The 17,773-nt window shown below is 33.7% G+C and overlaps 2 protein-coding genes and 1 long non-coding RNA gene across 4 annotated transcripts; all 3 read right to left on the bottom strand.

Annotated features, from left to right (window-relative positions):
• Positions 1,340-3,326, bottom strand: LOC18594521. Its single transcript, XR_001928835.1, has 2 exons — positions 3,227-3,326; positions 1,340-1,745 (listed from the first exon to the last, which is right to left on the bottom strand). It is a non-coding gene; the product is annotated as an uncharacterized LOC18594521 (long non-coding RNA).
• On the bottom strand, positions 6,568-8,861 carry LOC18594520 (cationic amino acid transporter 8, vacuolar). The gene has a single exon (XM_018124863.1). The coding sequence runs from the start codon at positions 8,477-8,479 to the stop codon at positions 6,719-6,721; it is 1,761 nt and encodes a 586-aa protein (XP_017980352.1). The 5' UTR covers positions 8,480-8,861; the 3' UTR covers positions 6,568-6,718.
• On the bottom strand, positions 8,951-14,870 carry LOC18594519 (ubiquitin carboxyl-terminal hydrolase 27). Of its 2 annotated transcripts, none has more exons than XM_018124864.1 (11): positions 14,612-14,870; positions 13,462-13,758; positions 13,028-13,154; positions 12,620-12,720; positions 12,308-12,538; positions 11,977-12,045; positions 11,713-11,841; positions 11,162-11,299; positions 10,936-10,998; positions 10,457-10,786; positions 8,951-9,608 (listed from the first exon to the last, which is right to left on the bottom strand). In XM_018124864.1, exons 2-11 carry the CDS (start codon positions 13,726-13,728, stop codon positions 9,336-9,338), a joined length of 1,728 nt encoding a protein of 575 aa, XP_017980353.1. In that variant the 5' UTR covers positions 13,729-13,758; positions 14,612-14,870; the 3' UTR covers positions 8,951-9,335. The 2 variants fall into 2 exon arrangements, with proteins under 2 accessions (XP_017980353.1, XP_007022157.2); XM_007022095.2 differs by having other exon boundaries at positions 9,165-9,608; positions 14,641-14,870.

Below are 17,773 nucleotides of genomic sequence, written 5' to 3'. Positions count from 1 at the left end.
GAACTATGGGAGGCCACACCAAGACCTTGATACAAATATGTAGATATCATCTTAACTTGAAAGCTTACTGTTGTCTCAGATATTCCAAAAAAAACTATTATGGGGACCTGGTTTGCAGAATACTATCTGCTAACAATTCCATTGGTCAGAATTTTGGCCTTTTTTGGGCTTAGACTTCAGCATCTCACATTGCACAACAACAATTTTGAGATTGAACCAATATATGAAGAACTTCATTAATCAAGTGATTGATTCAAGTGTTATATCTTATTGTGAAAGGACATGTGAATACATTTCAAATGGCCTTTACTTTTCACCAGTTTTCAACTGGATTGATTCAAGATGAGTCTACCACAATTTTCACATTGGTTATGTGTCCGTGTGTGATAGAAAAAAAGACAAGGAACTGAACATGTGAATTCATCTCATCTCAGTATAATGCTAACACTATTTATATGCATGAAAAACGTTGCATTGTGAACCATTAACCAACTGTAGCATTCCAAATTAATAAGCTCTTATATTGGCTTTTATTTCAATAATAACTATATTCCAAAGTTTCATTATTTATGGCAGCAAGATGACAGTAATAGTTATCAAGGAGGATAACTTCAGTGCAGACAAAAAGCCTTCTGGATCAGTTATCAAATCAGATAGAAATTTCAACCCAACCATTAAGAGAGACAGCATGCTATGAAATAAGCACAAGTTGAAAATTCTTTACAGTTTGCGGCTTTAGAAGCAATTATATACCAACTTTCTGAAAAGAAAAGCAGTGCAGCCACCACATCTCTGGCATACCTTCATTCAATCACATCAATGGACAAATAATGATAACGGAGCATACAGTACGGTAGTAAAAGTAAGTAGAGCACATAGCACATTACAGAATATTAGTGATGCAAAACAAGAAGTTGATTGAAGTAAAATTATTTAGGAATTTATTTGATAACTCTGATATAAAATTTATGGGTTTTGTTGTACTGATGCAGAATATTTGAAATTTCTGTTAGGGTTTAGGTCTTAAGGTTTAGCTCCTAAGTACCTTTGTTATTTCAGCTTCTGGTAGTTTTGGATTATGAATTTATTGAGATTTGGGAATATTGAATTTGAATATATCCCTTGCTTGGTTCTCTCTGGTTTTCTCTCCCTTTTTCTTATTCTTATTCCCCACCCCAGTCTCAGTTTCTTTCCCTCTTCTCTTAATTTCCTTCTCATCTCTTTTTCATTCTCTTTCCCCTTTCTGTTCCTCATCAATTAGCCAACACACAAATGCAACATTTGTGAATGAACAAGACATTTTAACAAGAAAAACACTAGTTATGGTCACTAACGGAGATACAATATAGATGCTCTGAATGTTGAGTGAGCAGGACACTTTAGATTGAGCCACAAGGTACAGTGCAAGCTTGCCAAATGACCAGTAGAATCATCATAACTTCCTGTTGAAGGAAAAATAAAAAAATAGTTCACAATAGTTCTAGTCCATGCCAATTGCCAACTCTCACGGAACTGACTGCTTTAGAGTCAAATCCCATCTGTCTACAACGCAGAAGGGTTAGTGCTAATTCGCAATCATTACAAATGTTGAAAGCTCATGAGCGGTTTTGCAATGGTTTGCAACCATGTCATAATTATGTCACTCCAAGCTGCAGCAGGTTGGAATAGCCCTTGAATCCTTGTGAGATGAAAAGAACCAAATCTGGCAGTCCCAACCCAATATCATAGTAATCACAAAAGTGCAGCTGTAAACACAGAACCAATTCCTTTTATTTTCTTGGGCCAAAACACAGAACTGATTCAACAACCTATGAAACAACAGCATATCATTTTAGTAGCTTTTGAAAGCCGTTCAGATCGCTACTGAAATGAAAGGAACCAAATTCCTTAGCAGGACATACAGTGATAAAGATAGAACAGCAACAGTCAAAGAGATATCCACCAACACCTAGTCAACCTACCAGTCAAGAGCACAATATCAACAATGGGGGGCTACCATTTATCAGTATCTTTCACAACTGCTAGGGAAGCCATTTCCTTATTTCTTGTCAAAATTATACTTTTTCCTAATTAACTAAATGTTTTAATGTTTCTAGAAAGAAAATTTTGACATTAGGCATCAGAATATAGAGCCTATTCCATTTTCCGCCAGCTAAAAGAGAGGAAAGAGGAGGAGCAAGGATGGAAAACATGAAGCTTTATAGTTGTTTAAGTTCCATCCCCTACATCTCAAATTCTTTTCCTTAGAACTCATATAAAGCTACTCAAGAGAAAAAAGTGTTTTTATGTAGACAGATATCCATCCTTCCCTCTTCTTGTTGGCAACTATAAGAACCCTATTTTATCTAAATCACCCTAGACCATGAACTTTCTCACATTAGTGTCCACAAAAGCACAATCAACCTTCTACAACAGCTCAACCATGAAATAATAGGAAAAAAAAAAATCTTGAAACTTTGTACTAACAAAAAGTATACAAAAATACCACAGGTGCAACAAAATGGTCATTTTCCAAATGCTTGTAAAGTCTAAGTAAAAAGCACTTAAATTCAAATTGAAACTACTTATAAATACTGAATTTTGCATGGGGCCATCTAAGGTAATAGTCAGGATGTTTCTGGCATTCAGAATTAAGATAGTCTTGGCTGATAGCATAGATAAATATTTTAACACAGAACTTTAATTTGAGGTAAAATGCTTAGTGGAGTAAAAAGTAGTTCACACTGTCTATTTCTTCACTCTTTTACTCATCTTCCAGTCTTAATCCAGAATGAAAATAACTCTTCTGTCCTGCAATAAATATTTTCCATATATAATTATTTGCACCTTAGTAGAATTCTCATGGTAGGATGAGGAGTTATTCATAGGTACTATTTCTCATGGCTCAAAAGACAGGGGATTCATGTTTATATCATCACATTAGGCTAACAATTAAATGATAATAAATCAATTCTAAGCCTATTTAATCACAAGAATTTCGAAAGACATTACACATGGACAAATTCTGTGAATCCCAACTGCTCCTACAAATCAAAAAGGATTTCCTTTTAAGTGCTATGGAATAAAATTAATCCTGGGAAATCCATCTTCTATTTTTCATTCCTATTTACAGGAGAACATGCATAACATCAAGGGGCCTCTTTTTGTCATCCTAAGTGAGTTTCAAGAGTCAAATCAGAAAATTTGCATAAAAAAGAATGAATTTCATGTTTTGTAAATGAATTACCTTGTTCCAAATTAGCAGCATGAGCTTGCTGAAGAAGGAGAAAAGAAACAATGAGAGAATTACGTAGCTTCATGACTGGAATAGAGCACATATAATTAAAGCTTGACTGATGTAGCTGATTAACCTTGACAATTTCACCTACCACCAAGCTTGCTGATGAAATTTAACAAATTATATGGCCACCCAAAGGCTGTATGTTCTATTTCGCAAGTCAAAAAAGAACAAGCCAGGAAGATGACTGTATTTCCAAACATCAAATATATAAACCATACCCTGCATATTCTGGAGACTATAATATAGATCATAGTTAAGCTAGATAATTCAAGGTTTTAAAACGAAGGAGACTTCACATTTGGATTTAGATCAAACTTGAATGTTTTAAAATTCAGTATTCACTGATGATTATTTGGATGATGGGACTATATGTTTCATAGTTCACGACAGCTCCTAATGCTCCTCAAAACTGTGAGTGGAGAGCATCATAGAGTTCATTCTTCAATACCCAGCAATTCTTAAAATGAATTTCAAGACAAGAAAAATGGATAATAAGAACAGTAGACATTAGGGGTATTATTTTGAAATAACCAATTCTAAGAAGTGTTTATCTGTTAAGTATATAGCAGAAAGTAACACAACATGTCAACCAATACCCTGAACGTTATCAGTTGTAGCATCAGGATGTGTAAACCAGCAGGCAAATGTTACACCACTAGACAGGGTTCCATTTCTCATTAAAACTCAATGACATTGATACATGTAAAGGTTGAAAATAAATTTTCCTCCAGACTGATTCTCTACTGCTCTGCTGAAAAAGTAAATATTTGAGTCTGAATTGCATTTTAGCTCTACATATTACCAGGAGACACATTTAGAATACACAGAATCATCTATGCTGGATCAACTATGCCCCTTGGAAGGTTTAATATCGCTCACTAACTGTAAAATCTGAAGCCTTTACCTATTTTTCTTGCCACCTTTATAGAATTAAGTGTTCCATAAGTTCTATGGCAACCAGTAAAAAGAAATTATTCCAAAGTCACTACAATAGAAGCAAAAACTATAAGAATATTTCAGGATGCATTTATCAAGTCAAGATTGTAGCTATGTAGAGGGTTCTTCTGGTTAAGGAGAGAGGACGTGTTGCAATGAGTGAATTGAAATGCAGTAGAATGCAGTAGAGGCAGCAGAGAGGAAGATTGGAGCAGTTCTTGAAGCGTAAGTGTTTTGGGTGGCAGGTGGTGAGGGATGAGAAAAAGTGGAGAAAGCAACGGATTACAGCGAATGAGAAAGGCTGAATGGAAAGAATGCTTGGAGGAGTCTCAAGAGAGCATTTAGTATAATCTCTTCTGGGTTTCTAATGATTTTTTCCTTACCTCCTAACCTCCAAGGCCCTCATATTTTTACTGAACAAGAGCACTTTCTTAGGAGTAGTTAGGAGAGCACGTTCAATCATGAGAGAACGTGTTTGTCATGGAAGAGCAGTTAAAAGAACTGTTTATGGGATATCAAAAAACTGGTAATGCAGTTGAGTAGTGGGCATAAGTTTTTAGCAATGGAATAGTGACACTTGATAGTGCGCCACGTGTATTCTTAAGAGAGAAAGAAAAATGGGTAAAGCACATGTACTTCAAGGAAAGATTAAGATGAAATCTTTTTAATTATATTCATATCTGAGCCACCAAGCCAACCTCTTTAGAACATCTCGAATGTGAAGGTAACTCATGAATACTGCCACTTATTCTGAGTTACTTTCGCTTTCACGTACAAACAATTGTTCCATGCTTGTTCTTGAGTGTTTCCGCGCTCGGAACACTCCTAGGTGCTCTCACGCTGGGAACGCCCTTGAGCGCTTCTGCACTCGGAACACCCCTAGGCGCTTCTGCGCTTAGAACACTCTTAGACGCTTCTGCACTTGGAACACCCTTGGCTGTTCCGTGCTTGGAACGCCCCTGGCGCTTTCGTGCTTGTAACGATCCTAGGAGTTTTTGAGCTTGGAACATTCTTTGGTGTTTCTGCACTTGGAACACTCCTAGGCACTTCTACACTTGGAACACCTTTGGGTGCTTCAGTACTTGGAACACCCCTGAAGCTTCGCGCTTGTAACGACCCTGAGCGTTTCTGCGCTTGAAGCACCCCTGGCAGCTTATGCGCTTGAAACACCCTGGACCCTTCTACCCTTGAAACACCCCTAATGTAACCAAAATTGAGCATCTACAAGCTATAACATAAATACCAACCAACAAGCAGACAATGAAATCCCCAATTACACAAAAACTAAAAAGAAAAGTATGCAGCTACAGATAACCAACCTACTGGTGTTAGAACCCAGAATGCATGACTTTTCAAGAACTAACAATACAAAAAACAAACAATAAACATGACTACACTCTGGTATAAAACGCTTACCATACAAGTGGAAAACAGTCCTAAGCAAATTACTTACTGAAGTCAAACAAAATCTACAAAACCCAATGCGACATCAGAGCAAGAAAACCAGTAGGAAGCTAATGAAATTGCAGTTATGAGGGATCTAGATTTAGGGAGAACAGAGCACTATCAAGATAAACCATGTGAGCTCTTGCAATCCGTCATTTACGAATTTTTCCTGACATATCTAGCAAGTTGAGAAACAGTTATTGCCATGCCGAAGATAACATAATGATGGAATTCAAGCCAATTTTCCTAGATGAAGCTGAATACATGACATTGCACTGATTCCCCCTCTACTAATGCATCATGGTTAGCACTAGAACATAGTGATCAGGATAGAAGTACCATGTCTAATTCCATTTTATTTAAAACACGCCATTTCCTGAGACACGGTCATAATGGTGTGTCACAACCTGCACAAGATTAGTATAGTTTTGCAGCACCTTGGGATACTATAGTTTGAATAGGTACATCTTATGGTCTTTATACTGGAGTGATCACAATAACACTAAACCTGAATAAATGTAAGAGCCCATTTGAGATTGAAAATTCATCGCATTTGCTTGGGAAACCCATATCACAGGCAAAATGAGAAGGATCAGAGGCAAAAGCTCAGAAACCTTAACAGAGAGTAATAGGAAATGAGTGTGTGTATGAGAGAGAGAGAGATTTTCAAGCTCCACCCTAACTGTTGTAGATTTCTAGGGAATACTCCAACCTCTTAATTAATCTAGGCAGCTTTATGATGGCCCCTTAGAGTAAGAGATTCCCCCAATTGAATGAGCAAGCAAAAGAAATCCTGATTCAGTGATGAATTCTCTACAAAAAAAATATATAATTTTCTAACACTTACAGGTCAGTAAGCCTTACGGCTGGATTGATAAACATAATTAAAAGAAAACAAGAAAGCATAACAAGAAAAGTTTAGAAATGTTTGATTTCATTTCAAAGTGGTAGATTCCACCAAAAACTCATATCACAACTTAAATAATATCAAAGCATTGTCAAGAACAACACTAGGAATGTATAAACTACCACCAAATGCTGTACCAGTTTGCTTTACTACTCCATTGTTACAGCTTTATGTACCTCTTCAATTTTTGACACTTCTTCATTCTGGTGAGCCACATCATAAGTGGCATGAAGACCAACAAGCAGGTAATATACTAGCATTACTGCACTGCAAATTATAAACCTCAAAAATGCCACAAAACCCAAAGATCCTATGAGAAACAAGTTCATCACAATTGACAAAGATGGCAACCAAGGAACCAGTGGAACTCCCCAAACCTTTGGAACACGATGCTTGGAAAGAAATACCATCCCCAAAGTCCCCAAGAACCATAGCAGTCCAGCCACAGTGTACCCAATCCATCCTCTCTCATGAGAATTCCAAAGTGCTGAAGCTCCAATTGAAGAACCAATAATAGTGAATAGACATGTGAGAAATTTTGTCAATTCATTCTTTGGAGTAACATCCTTCACATAATATCGCCTTACAAGCAATGCAGTAGCTATTAGCATAAAAATGAAGAGTGTACTAAAAGATAAAACACTCGACAAAACATCTAAACTAGAGAAAAATGCAACAATAGAACTAATCATTGTCACCAGCAGGGTAGCATTAACAGGAGTTCCAGTTTTGGGGTGAACCAAAGCAAAAATAGGAGGAATCATATGAGCTCTTGCAATCTGAGTTGTATATCGAGCTTGTCCAAGAGATCCAACCAACAAGCTAGTAGTCATTCCCTTGAGTGCACATATACTGACCAAATACTTGGCCCATTTCATTCCAATTTGTTCAAAAGCAGCAGAATATGCAGCATTTACATCAATCTCAGTATACTTCACCATCATGACCAATGCTAAAGCCATCAAGCAATAAACCACAGTAATTCCAGACATTGAACCAACCAACCCAATTGGTATGTCCCTCCGGGGTTTCTTAGTTTCCTCAGCCATGTTTGCCACCATATCAAAACCTGTATAAGACCAATAAACCACAGCAGCAGCCTTGATAACCCCTTCTGCCCCAAATGGAAAAAATGGTTCCAGATTTGAAGTTTTCGCATGAATAAACCCAAAAATTATAACAAAAACAATCAACGCACCACTAACCAAAGAACTAATCCAATTCAACGAAGATGTCCTCTTAGTTCCACTCATTGCTATCCCATTAGCAACCAAAAGTACCAGAACTGCAAGTGGGTCTAAAAGATTAAACCCTTTAGGCAAAGAATCAACCTTAATTCTCAAAAAATCAGAATCATTATTAATCATACTAGCAAAATAAGATGACCATGATCTTCCTAACCCTGCAGCTCCGACTAAAGCTTCCAAAAGAATATTACCAGCAGCTATAAATGCAATAAAGTCACCTAGTTCAATACGAAGATATGAAAATGAACCACCAGCTACAGGAATCTCAGCTGCAAACTCAGTGTAACAAAAAACTGATAACAATGCTGAAAGCCCAGATATCGCATAGGATAAAACAATAGCTGGACCAGCGTTGACATGAGCTTCTTGACCTGTGATGACAAATATGCCCGAACCAACAACTGAGCCAAAGCTTAGCCAAATGAGGTCCCACCAGGTTAGACACTTCTGCATGGGGTTTTCACTTACTTTTTGAAGGGTTACAAGCTCGTTGGTTGAGGAGGAACGGGCTAAGAGACGGTCAGTGAGGCGAGGGCAGGTTTGGGAAAGTGCTGTTTTGTAAGATGACATGGTTTGGAATGAGGTTTCTGGGAAGAAGTCTTTTTTGCTCCATCTCCAGTAGCTTCTTGTAGCTGTCGAAGAAGTTGCTTGAGCTTCATCCATGGAGATTCAAAGATCAGGCACCAAAAAGCATAGACAGAAACAAAAGAGAGTTTGGTTTGTTAGAGTTGACCCAGGAGATCTGGGACTGGGAAGAAGAGGTGGAAGTAGAGTAGATGAGAGTTTGTCGTATAGCTAACAATAAGCAACGTGAAGGAGAGAGGAGAGTGGCGAGGGTTGGGATCTGCTTCCGTGGATAGAGTTTGGTAGGAACAGGAGATTCAATGGAATCAGAACTGACAACGACACAGATTTTATTAACTAGCTGGACTGACAACTCCAACGGGAAATCAACCAGCCGCTTGCTGGTTTGGTCTAACACTCTGTATTAACAGTATTCTTAACAGGCCAATTATTAACACAGGCTCGCTTGGAACAAAATGTCATGAGACGACTAGTGCGGACCGATTGTTCTATATACCAATGCTTGATTAATCATCTTGCAGAAAATCATGAATCACCTTGAAGATGGAAAAAATCAAATGAGTATGAGCTGTATTCATTATTTCCATAATCACATGAATAAACTTGAGGTGAATATTTTTCCATAACAAGTCGAACCAAATGACTATGAGCTGTATTCATACATTGTTTGTAGCACTCTTATCTTCGAGAGTGAAAGTAATAAATGACAAAATGAATGTAATAGGTTCCATATGGAAAGAATCTGTTTTCAAGGTATAATCTCTAAACAAGCTAAAGTGCTCCCAAGTGCCAAGATGTTCTGATCTAATTAGTGGATCAAGGGCCTCTCACAAGCACCACATCTTTCCAAATTTGCAGTTTTGACGCTAGAAGCAGCTTTTGAGTGCGATGATATGAAGTAGCAGAACAACAAATACTAAGAGTGGGCGTAGTTTCAGCCTTCTATGATCCTCTCATAAAAAAGTAAGCTTGCTTCTGCAGCTAAAACATCCTTCTCTGAGACCCTACATACCTGAGAATCTGAAATGCAGAACCACTGCATTGTAGCGGGCTCAGAGTATTCATCAGAATCTGCCTCATCTGATTTGGCTCTCATAATTCTGTAAACAGTATAATGCCCACCTCCAACTCTCCCAAAGTGCTCCACAACTGAAACAAGCTGGTATAATTTAGTTTCTGAAGGAGGTAACTTGCTAGTCAAACTCACCTGCATCAAGAAATTAGGATACACGTCAGATATCGACAATCATCAAATACACCATCAGCTCTCAGTCCATTTAAAATCTTTGTATGTTATGCCCAAATGCATCTCCAAATCTATGGTATAGCATATATTAAGTAGATTGGTAAAACACATTTTGTTTTGAAATTTCATGATCAAGAAAATTTTTTTTATCTGAAGCCAAATTAAGACACAAATGCTTAGACGCAAGTAATGAGTCATATTTCTCTAGAAACATGTTTAGCGTGCTAAGCTGGAATCTTTCTCATTGTGTAAACATCAATAAATGACAAACAATTGTCAGCATAAGTAAAGTAACCATTCATGCAATGCTGCAAAGAACTTTGAGAAATTGTTTCCTTGACACTTCATTCATGCAGCAATTCTCAAATTTAATAACAATTTCACATTTTTTTCAATGATGAAAAGAGCAAAAGAAATAATACTTCTTGCTGGCAAAAACATGCACAATAATCAAATCATCTTAAAATGAAGCAGCATTTGAAAGAAGGTAAGAAAACAGAGCAAATCTACTAAAAATATGCAACAAATGAAGTGCTAGCTTTGGATACTTATGGTTCTAGCTCAAAATTTGAAGAAAAGCCCCCACTGCTGATTAAAGTACAGGGAAGATATGTAGGCAAGCTGCTTTTGAGCATCATCCCACAAATGCCAAACTGTTAAAATCCTCACCTTAACAGAATTTTCAAGGCATGCTTTTAAATCATTAAAAATTATCCATTTAGTGAACCAACAAAAAAAGTTATTTAAAATATGTTGCTCAAAATATCATAACACCTACACATGTCCGGATCAGTAATTTTTCAACCAACCTTGTCACCATGTTGCTCATGCATGTCTGTGTTTAAGGCCTTTGAACAATCATCAGTTTGGGACAAGTTAGAATTCCCTGGAAAGGATTCTCCATGGGAAGTACATTGAAAGTCATTTGCAGCTAATATTTCAGAAGAGACCTCTCCCATTGGTTTACTGATGTGATTGAAAATGGTTTCAAATTGCAAATTGATAAGGTTGAGACAAGGACTTGGCTTTTGATTTTGCAGCTTCACTTGCCCTTTTTGGACTCCTCCACAGTTCTTTATTTCCACCTCGCTAGTCATGAATGGGGACAGGTCTAAAATCAATGGGAAAGAAATATGGCCCTGCAATCATTAAGGCAGCTGTTCACTATTACGACAAAACCATTCTCATATCAATTTCAGCAAAGAATACGTACAACGAACATATACTTCTGTGAAGAGACAGAAAGCAGTGAGACTTAATGATCAGAATTAACAGGCAGGGAAATTACCTGAAGCTTGATTAGTTCCCCAAACTCATTTATTGAAGCACGTTGTAGATGAATGCATAGAATCTGTGAGTGTATGGTTGAAAAATAAGCATACTTGGAAATCGAACAACAAATTCATTCAGATAGTTTCTGACCCTAAATTAGTTACAAGAATAATTAATGTACTGTTGACACTTTAGAAGCAATTGGATTCTGTTTCAAGCAATAAAGTCTTCAATATTCATACCTTTGGACAACGAGCAATGCTTAGCTGCTTTAGAGTACATGAAAAGTTATTTGACCAGGGTAGCTTTTGAAGACAAAGAAAACTTCGACAGTCACAGGAGTCTTGTGCACTGCATCTCTTCAATCTTTCAATCTCCATCTGAGATCAAATGTCGGAAGATAAACATGGAAGAATATGCAGCAATTAATTGCATCAAGATAACCAAGAAACTGAAGAATCAGACTTAGGCAAGCATAACAAGAAATTCAGCAGATTGAAATCGACTAACCCAGAGAGAGAGAGAGAGAAACAAAAGTCTGTATTGCTAGTTAAAATCTGGACCAGTAGGATTGTGAGGATGGTATCAGGATAACACCTGATCTTACAATATAGATGGGTATCATCAGAAGATACTACATTTAAGGATTCTATATTGGAGTTGATTTTCTATCATAGGATCATAAAATTACAATATTTGAATGAGAAGTTTTAACAAATATGGCACCAAGATTATAATATTTTTATCAAGCAGATAGAAAACAAGCTAATATTTAAATCCAAAAGAACATTACCTCATTTGCCCCTGTAGAAGATAAATACTTTATCGCGGCGATGTGCCAACAATGGCTGCAGTAGTAGTTTTCAATTTGTTCAGCCATGACAAACTGCCTCAAGCAATCCTCCAAGGTACATCCAGCCATCTGGTGTTTTATTGAAGAAATTTGCACTAGAGTTACTAAGGGTGAGCTGTATAAGAAAATTGTCATGATGCAAAGGGCTTAGATATACATAATATTAGTAATACCGTTAAAGAGCAAAACCTTTAGTTAACATACAATGGTAGAACCACCATAAAGCACTGGCAAAAGGGGCAAGCTATGAAAAAATTGAAAGTCCAAACAAATCTGCAAAGAAAAAATAAATAAATAAAAATATAAGATCAAAAACGTAGAGGAGATAACAAAAAGAATATGAGAGGTTAGATAAAAATTTCATTAATACTCTTTCCATTCCAGATTCTCAAATGTGGCTATGTCATAAAAAATTCAAGAAAATTTAGAATCACTAATTTAAAAATGTTCAAACATAGCATAGCAATGGTTTTTCTTACACAAACAAAAGCAAAGGTAGAAACTTTTAAGATGTGCTCTACAAGGGAACAATAACCTGAGATGAACAACTCTGACAAGTTAAAATGCTACCAATAATGCCATCAAATGGTCCAAGAAAGTGTTGCTGCCATCTTTCCTGTTCACTCTGATCCTCCTTCTGTGGAATTAGAATCCTACTAGTTTGAGACGCAAAAGCATCCGCTAGAGTACTCTGACTGGGAAGATAGATATCTGAAAATTCTTCTCTTAAGGAAGTCAAAAGATGGAGAAATGCTTCTTCTGCATCCTACACATAGCACATATGAGATAAGTTACACTCTAGATAGTATGACACAGTGTTGTTAAAATATTGAAAACACAACCGCACCTGCTGGCTTGTTAAATCAAAATTTTGAATATAAAGCGCCAATGCACGCATAACTTTATGTGGGCTTAATGCAACTCTTCTTTCTCCAGCCATACCTAATTCTGCAAGAATGGAACATCTATAGCTCATGTTGTGATGATCACATTGAATTCAGTCTCTAAGGAGGTTTACAAGGTCAATTGTGTAGCTTCAATTGTGTATTTCTGATCCTCAACTAAACTAATCCTTTTAAGACACAGCTGAGAGATACCATTATTATTCCTTGGTTATTAAAGATAACAAGTGAATGCCTAAAGGCAAAAGTTGAGAGCATTCAAATATACATGAATAGTTTCTAGTTTCTATATCATGTTATGTGATATAGAAACTCTAAAGAAAGCAAAACAGTTCGCAAAGTTCTCATGTTACCTTCTAAGAGAGCAGTTAAAGTAATTGTAAGCGGCAAATTTTCATCCTGTCCCTCAACTGGTGACAATTTACATTTGTCTAGTATCTTCTGAAGAAAAGACTGAAAATATGAGCAGCTAGCCAGAGCCTGAAATATTGATTCAAGAACCCAAAATGAACAGCATTTTACCAAACTCTTCCTTTAGTGAAATAGGCATCCAGAAAATATTCAGAGGAAAAAAAAAGAAAAAAGAATAAAAAAAACCGCTGTGGTTCTGTTTGCTATATGGAAAAAATGAAAAAAAAAATACAGATAAAGGAAAATAATGAAAATTTCTTTTAAGAGGAAATGTAAAGCCTAAGAGTCAAAACGTAACTATTTTATTTCCTATTTTCTCTTCTATTTTCCTTAGCAACCACACAAAAAAAATACCCATTGCTAAAAGGAATCATACCTGCAATATTACATTCAAGAAACAGTTATTGCCAAGATTTTGCAACCCAGGAACCAAGCATAACTTCTCCAAATCTTTCTTTCTCTTTTCCCCCACTTTACCATCTCTTATTATAGCCAATACAAAACCAACAACTCCCACTAAACCAACCACTGATATATGAAACCCAAAAGCAGAAGCCCATCTCATATGCAACAAAGCTCTATAACCATGTTTCCAATTGCGGATTATTGCCCTTATACTTGTGTCTCGTTCCATTTCCATCATATTACTGACACAAAGGCCTACAAGATAATGCTGAAAAAAAAGAAACAGAAAATAAACTTCAAGAATGGAAAGACGAAAACCTAAAATTGAAATTTCAATAGAAACTATAACATAAACTCTGAGAATAAGATGATGAGGTAGGCCTAATTCAGGAAACATTTTGAGAACAATTGTAGGAATTTGTATTCATATACAAAAACATAAACATAAAAGAACCCTTCAAATGGTGGATTAATTGACTTCAATCTTTCAAAAAAAATGGTGGATTAATTGCAAGTTCTATCAACACCTATTAGAACCTGCAAACTTGAATTTAAGGCCTAAAAAGAAGAGAAGTTAGAATATAAAATGATTCACCATGAATGAAAGTCATCAACAGAATACATGCGTATACATATATCTTAAAAACTTATCAGTCCCTCATAATTAATAGAATGCAAAATCTTGCACAGCTCCATCTCAGTGCTCAAATTCAACAACAAACAAACAAATTTGTTTAACCAAGTACAGCAATTCAAGTATTGACATTTAAACCTACATCCACATAACTAACATAGAATTCAAGTTTGCCTAAGAAAACTTTTCAAACACATTGAGCATGATTGACAAACTTAAACTAATTTCCATGAATTCTGATACACACCCAACAAACCAATAGGGATGAAAGTTGCACATTTATAAAAAATATCAACTCCATCTATAAAATCAATAGCAAACAGAGAAACCCTTCTGCGAGAACTCATAAAAAAAATATTATAAGCCAAAGTAATGATTCCATCTAATCAGGCTACTCAAATTTCAACAACTAGTCAGTTTAAGTCAAAACCAGCAAGCTACAAGACATTTTTATTGGTGAAGGAAAGTTTAATAAAGAGGAACTTAATAAATGAAGAAGGTAAAAAGAAACTGCACCAGGGGCGAACCAATAAGCAAATCGGAGACTTTGGGGTTTTGGGTTTTTGGAAGGATGGAAGGAGATAGGTTCAGAATAAGAAAAATAAAAGAAGAAAAGAGTGAAGCCAAAACAAAAATGGGTTATGGAAGCTTTGGTGGCAGCTGAAGCAGCAACAATGGATGACAATTGCGTGTTGAGCGGGAAGTCAGACCGTCGTTGAGCGGCCCAAGGAAATTTTTTTTTTTTCCTTGAGTTGTTGGTTTGGGCTAAGAGTGTAATTTTACTTTTTCAAGTGAAAAGAGTTTTGAATTATTTAAAAAAATTTAAATAAATTTTTATTTTTTATTATATTTAACTAAATTTTATATTTTTATTTTAATTTAAATAAATTTTTATAATTAAAAATTGATTCATTATTAATGATGAAAATGTCATATGATTACATTAACATCCCATGACACAGAATGATAAGTGGCACTTTAATGAACAATAATTAATTAATCATTAATTGTAAAATTTTATTTGAGTCAAAATAAAAATATAAAAATTTATTTGAATTCAATAAAAAAAGAGTTTATTTAAAAAATTTTAAATAATTTAGAGTTTTTAAGATATTATGTCTTTTTTATTTTGCTAAAAAATGGCTTAAAGATTTGAGGTGAATATTTGACGAATTTGTGAACGATTGTTTTTGGGTTCGTGTTTGAGCAATTCTGATTTGACATTGTAATAAATTCATGTTATTTTGAGTTTAGATTATTTTTAATTTAAATCATTGTAAAATTTAATTTGTTTCAATTTTAAGTAAATTTTAATGAATTTTAGAATTCCTATTAGTTATAGACATTTTTGTGAATTCGAATGCTATAAAGAATTTCATTTTTTTTATAATCAATGTTAAATCAATGTCATTGATTAATATGATCAATTCAAGATAAAAATGTAATAAAATTTTAAATTTTAAAAAAAGTTAAATATATGTATAAATATAAATGATACTATAACTATTTATACACTCATTGAGTGATTTTTATTTTTATCTTTTTAGTCATTATAATTTTTTAATGATATTTTAACTTTTCAAAAATTTGTTCTTACATTTACTTTTTTCTGTTTGGACATAAATTATAAACATTAACATTAAATATGATCATATAGACAAATATTCAATTGTAGTGTTGAATAATATAGAGACATTATTACAAAGAGTACCAATGAATACTAATTTAAAATGAACACAATGTAATAGTATAATATTTGCTAGTTTGCCTTGCCGTGATAAAAAAAAAACATTATATTAAAATTAATTGATATAATATTGTTCTAATTTTAATTTTTGATCATTTTTGCATTTTGGTGTTGATGAAGAGTAAAGATGTCTTGGCTTGAAAATTAACTCTATAAATTTAATTGATCAATCAATTTGTATAACATTAATTAGAGTTTGCAACAATAGAAAATCAATAATCATGATATTGAAAATTAATTAACATAATATTTTTTTTTAACGTTTGATCATGTGGGCACTAACATACAAAAAATAAGAACTAAGATATCTATTATTTTTGGTTGAAACAACTTAATAAATCTAAATGTTTAACTGATCAATTAATTGATCTTATTGCTGTTATAAATTATAAGAAATAATAACATTTAGAAACTAAAATTAATTGATATTATATTAAATCATTATTAACTTTTGGTCATTTTGGCATTAATCATGAAAAACGGAGTTTTTTTGGTTGATTTAAATTTTTAGACTTGATTCCTTGGCTATTATTTTATTTTATATATAATTATAAATAATATTATTTTTCGAAGTTTAAAATTTGCATTCAAGAAAAAAGTTTAATCATTTATTTACTTACTTATTCTTGATAAAAATTATTTAATTATGAATTGGATCTTTTTAGCATTACGAGTTTTTTAACGAGTTCATATATGATCGATCTCATTCAAATTGTTGCAAGTTTAAGTCACTATAAGTTCGAGTCACTTTGGATTCGAATTGTTTCATGTTATGCTCGATGCAGTCCGTGTTCGACTTCGAATCGGTTTAGGCAAGTTTTCAAGTTTGTTTCAGATTTTATCACATTTATTAAAAATACTTACTTAATGTATTATTTATAAAAAGAATTGTATTAAATGCAAGTAATTAAGATAATAAATTTTAATGCATCAAGAGAAATCTTTAGTTAATATAGTACCTTTTAAAAGTGCCTTAAGGCACTTGTTAACTAAATTCTTTTTTTTTTTTTTGCTTTTCCAAAAAAAACTAAATTCTTTTTTAAAAGAAATGCAATACTAGTGATTTTTATAAATATATATTTTTTATTACATACAATTTTAAAAGAAAAGAGATTCATATCTGAGTACATTCATTATTGAACAAAATGTTGAATTGTAATTGCCTTTAAAACATTCTCTAACCAAAAAAAAAAAATTGTGGTATTACTTTGATGATGAAATTTTCAACTGTATTTATGAAAAAAAAATTCTTTAAGGAAGTTCATTTCTAAAATATATAATGAACTTTTAATTTAATGATAACAATACATTAATTAAAAATATTTAATTTTAATAAAATTTTCTCTTTATTATACTTTAGATGAAAAATGACTCTTTCATTTTTTTTTTAATATTAAAATTTCACATGTTGTCATTATTCTATATGGTAAAGGATTTAGACTTAACATAATGATTGGTCCCTTCTTTTCTAAAATTGAAAAATTCAAACTTTAAATCTCCACTTTAAATAAATATACATATATATTTGTAAAATCATACTTTTTTTACTATTAATTTTTAAAGCTTTGTTGGTTAAATGTTTTTATTATTTACTTTAATTTTTCTTAATTTTTTGTAAAAAAGAAAAATCAATCTAAGAAAACTTAAATAAAAAACGTTACACTCAATGGATTCTTCATTCTTGTATCTTTAACTGTTGGTTGTGCTAAGAGTTAAAATTTATGTTGACTAATTATATAAACTTCCAACTTCTATGTAATAACTTAATGCTGTCATGTCATGTGTAATGTTGACACAAACAAATGATTTTAAGCCTGAAAACACTTAAAGAAGTTGTTGGTGAATTAATATATATATATACATATATATATATATATATATATATATATATATATATATATA

This window comes from Theobroma cacao, chromosome 7, assembly GCF_000208745.1.
Source record: "Theobroma cacao cultivar B97-61/B2 chromosome 7, Criollo_cocoa_genome_V2, whole genome shotgun sequence".
NCBI lineage: Eukaryota > Viridiplantae > Streptophyta > Magnoliopsida > Malvales > Malvaceae > Theobroma > Theobroma cacao.
Note: the sequence above shows the minus strand (reverse complement) of the source record. Positions and strands in the feature narration are given on the sequence as shown.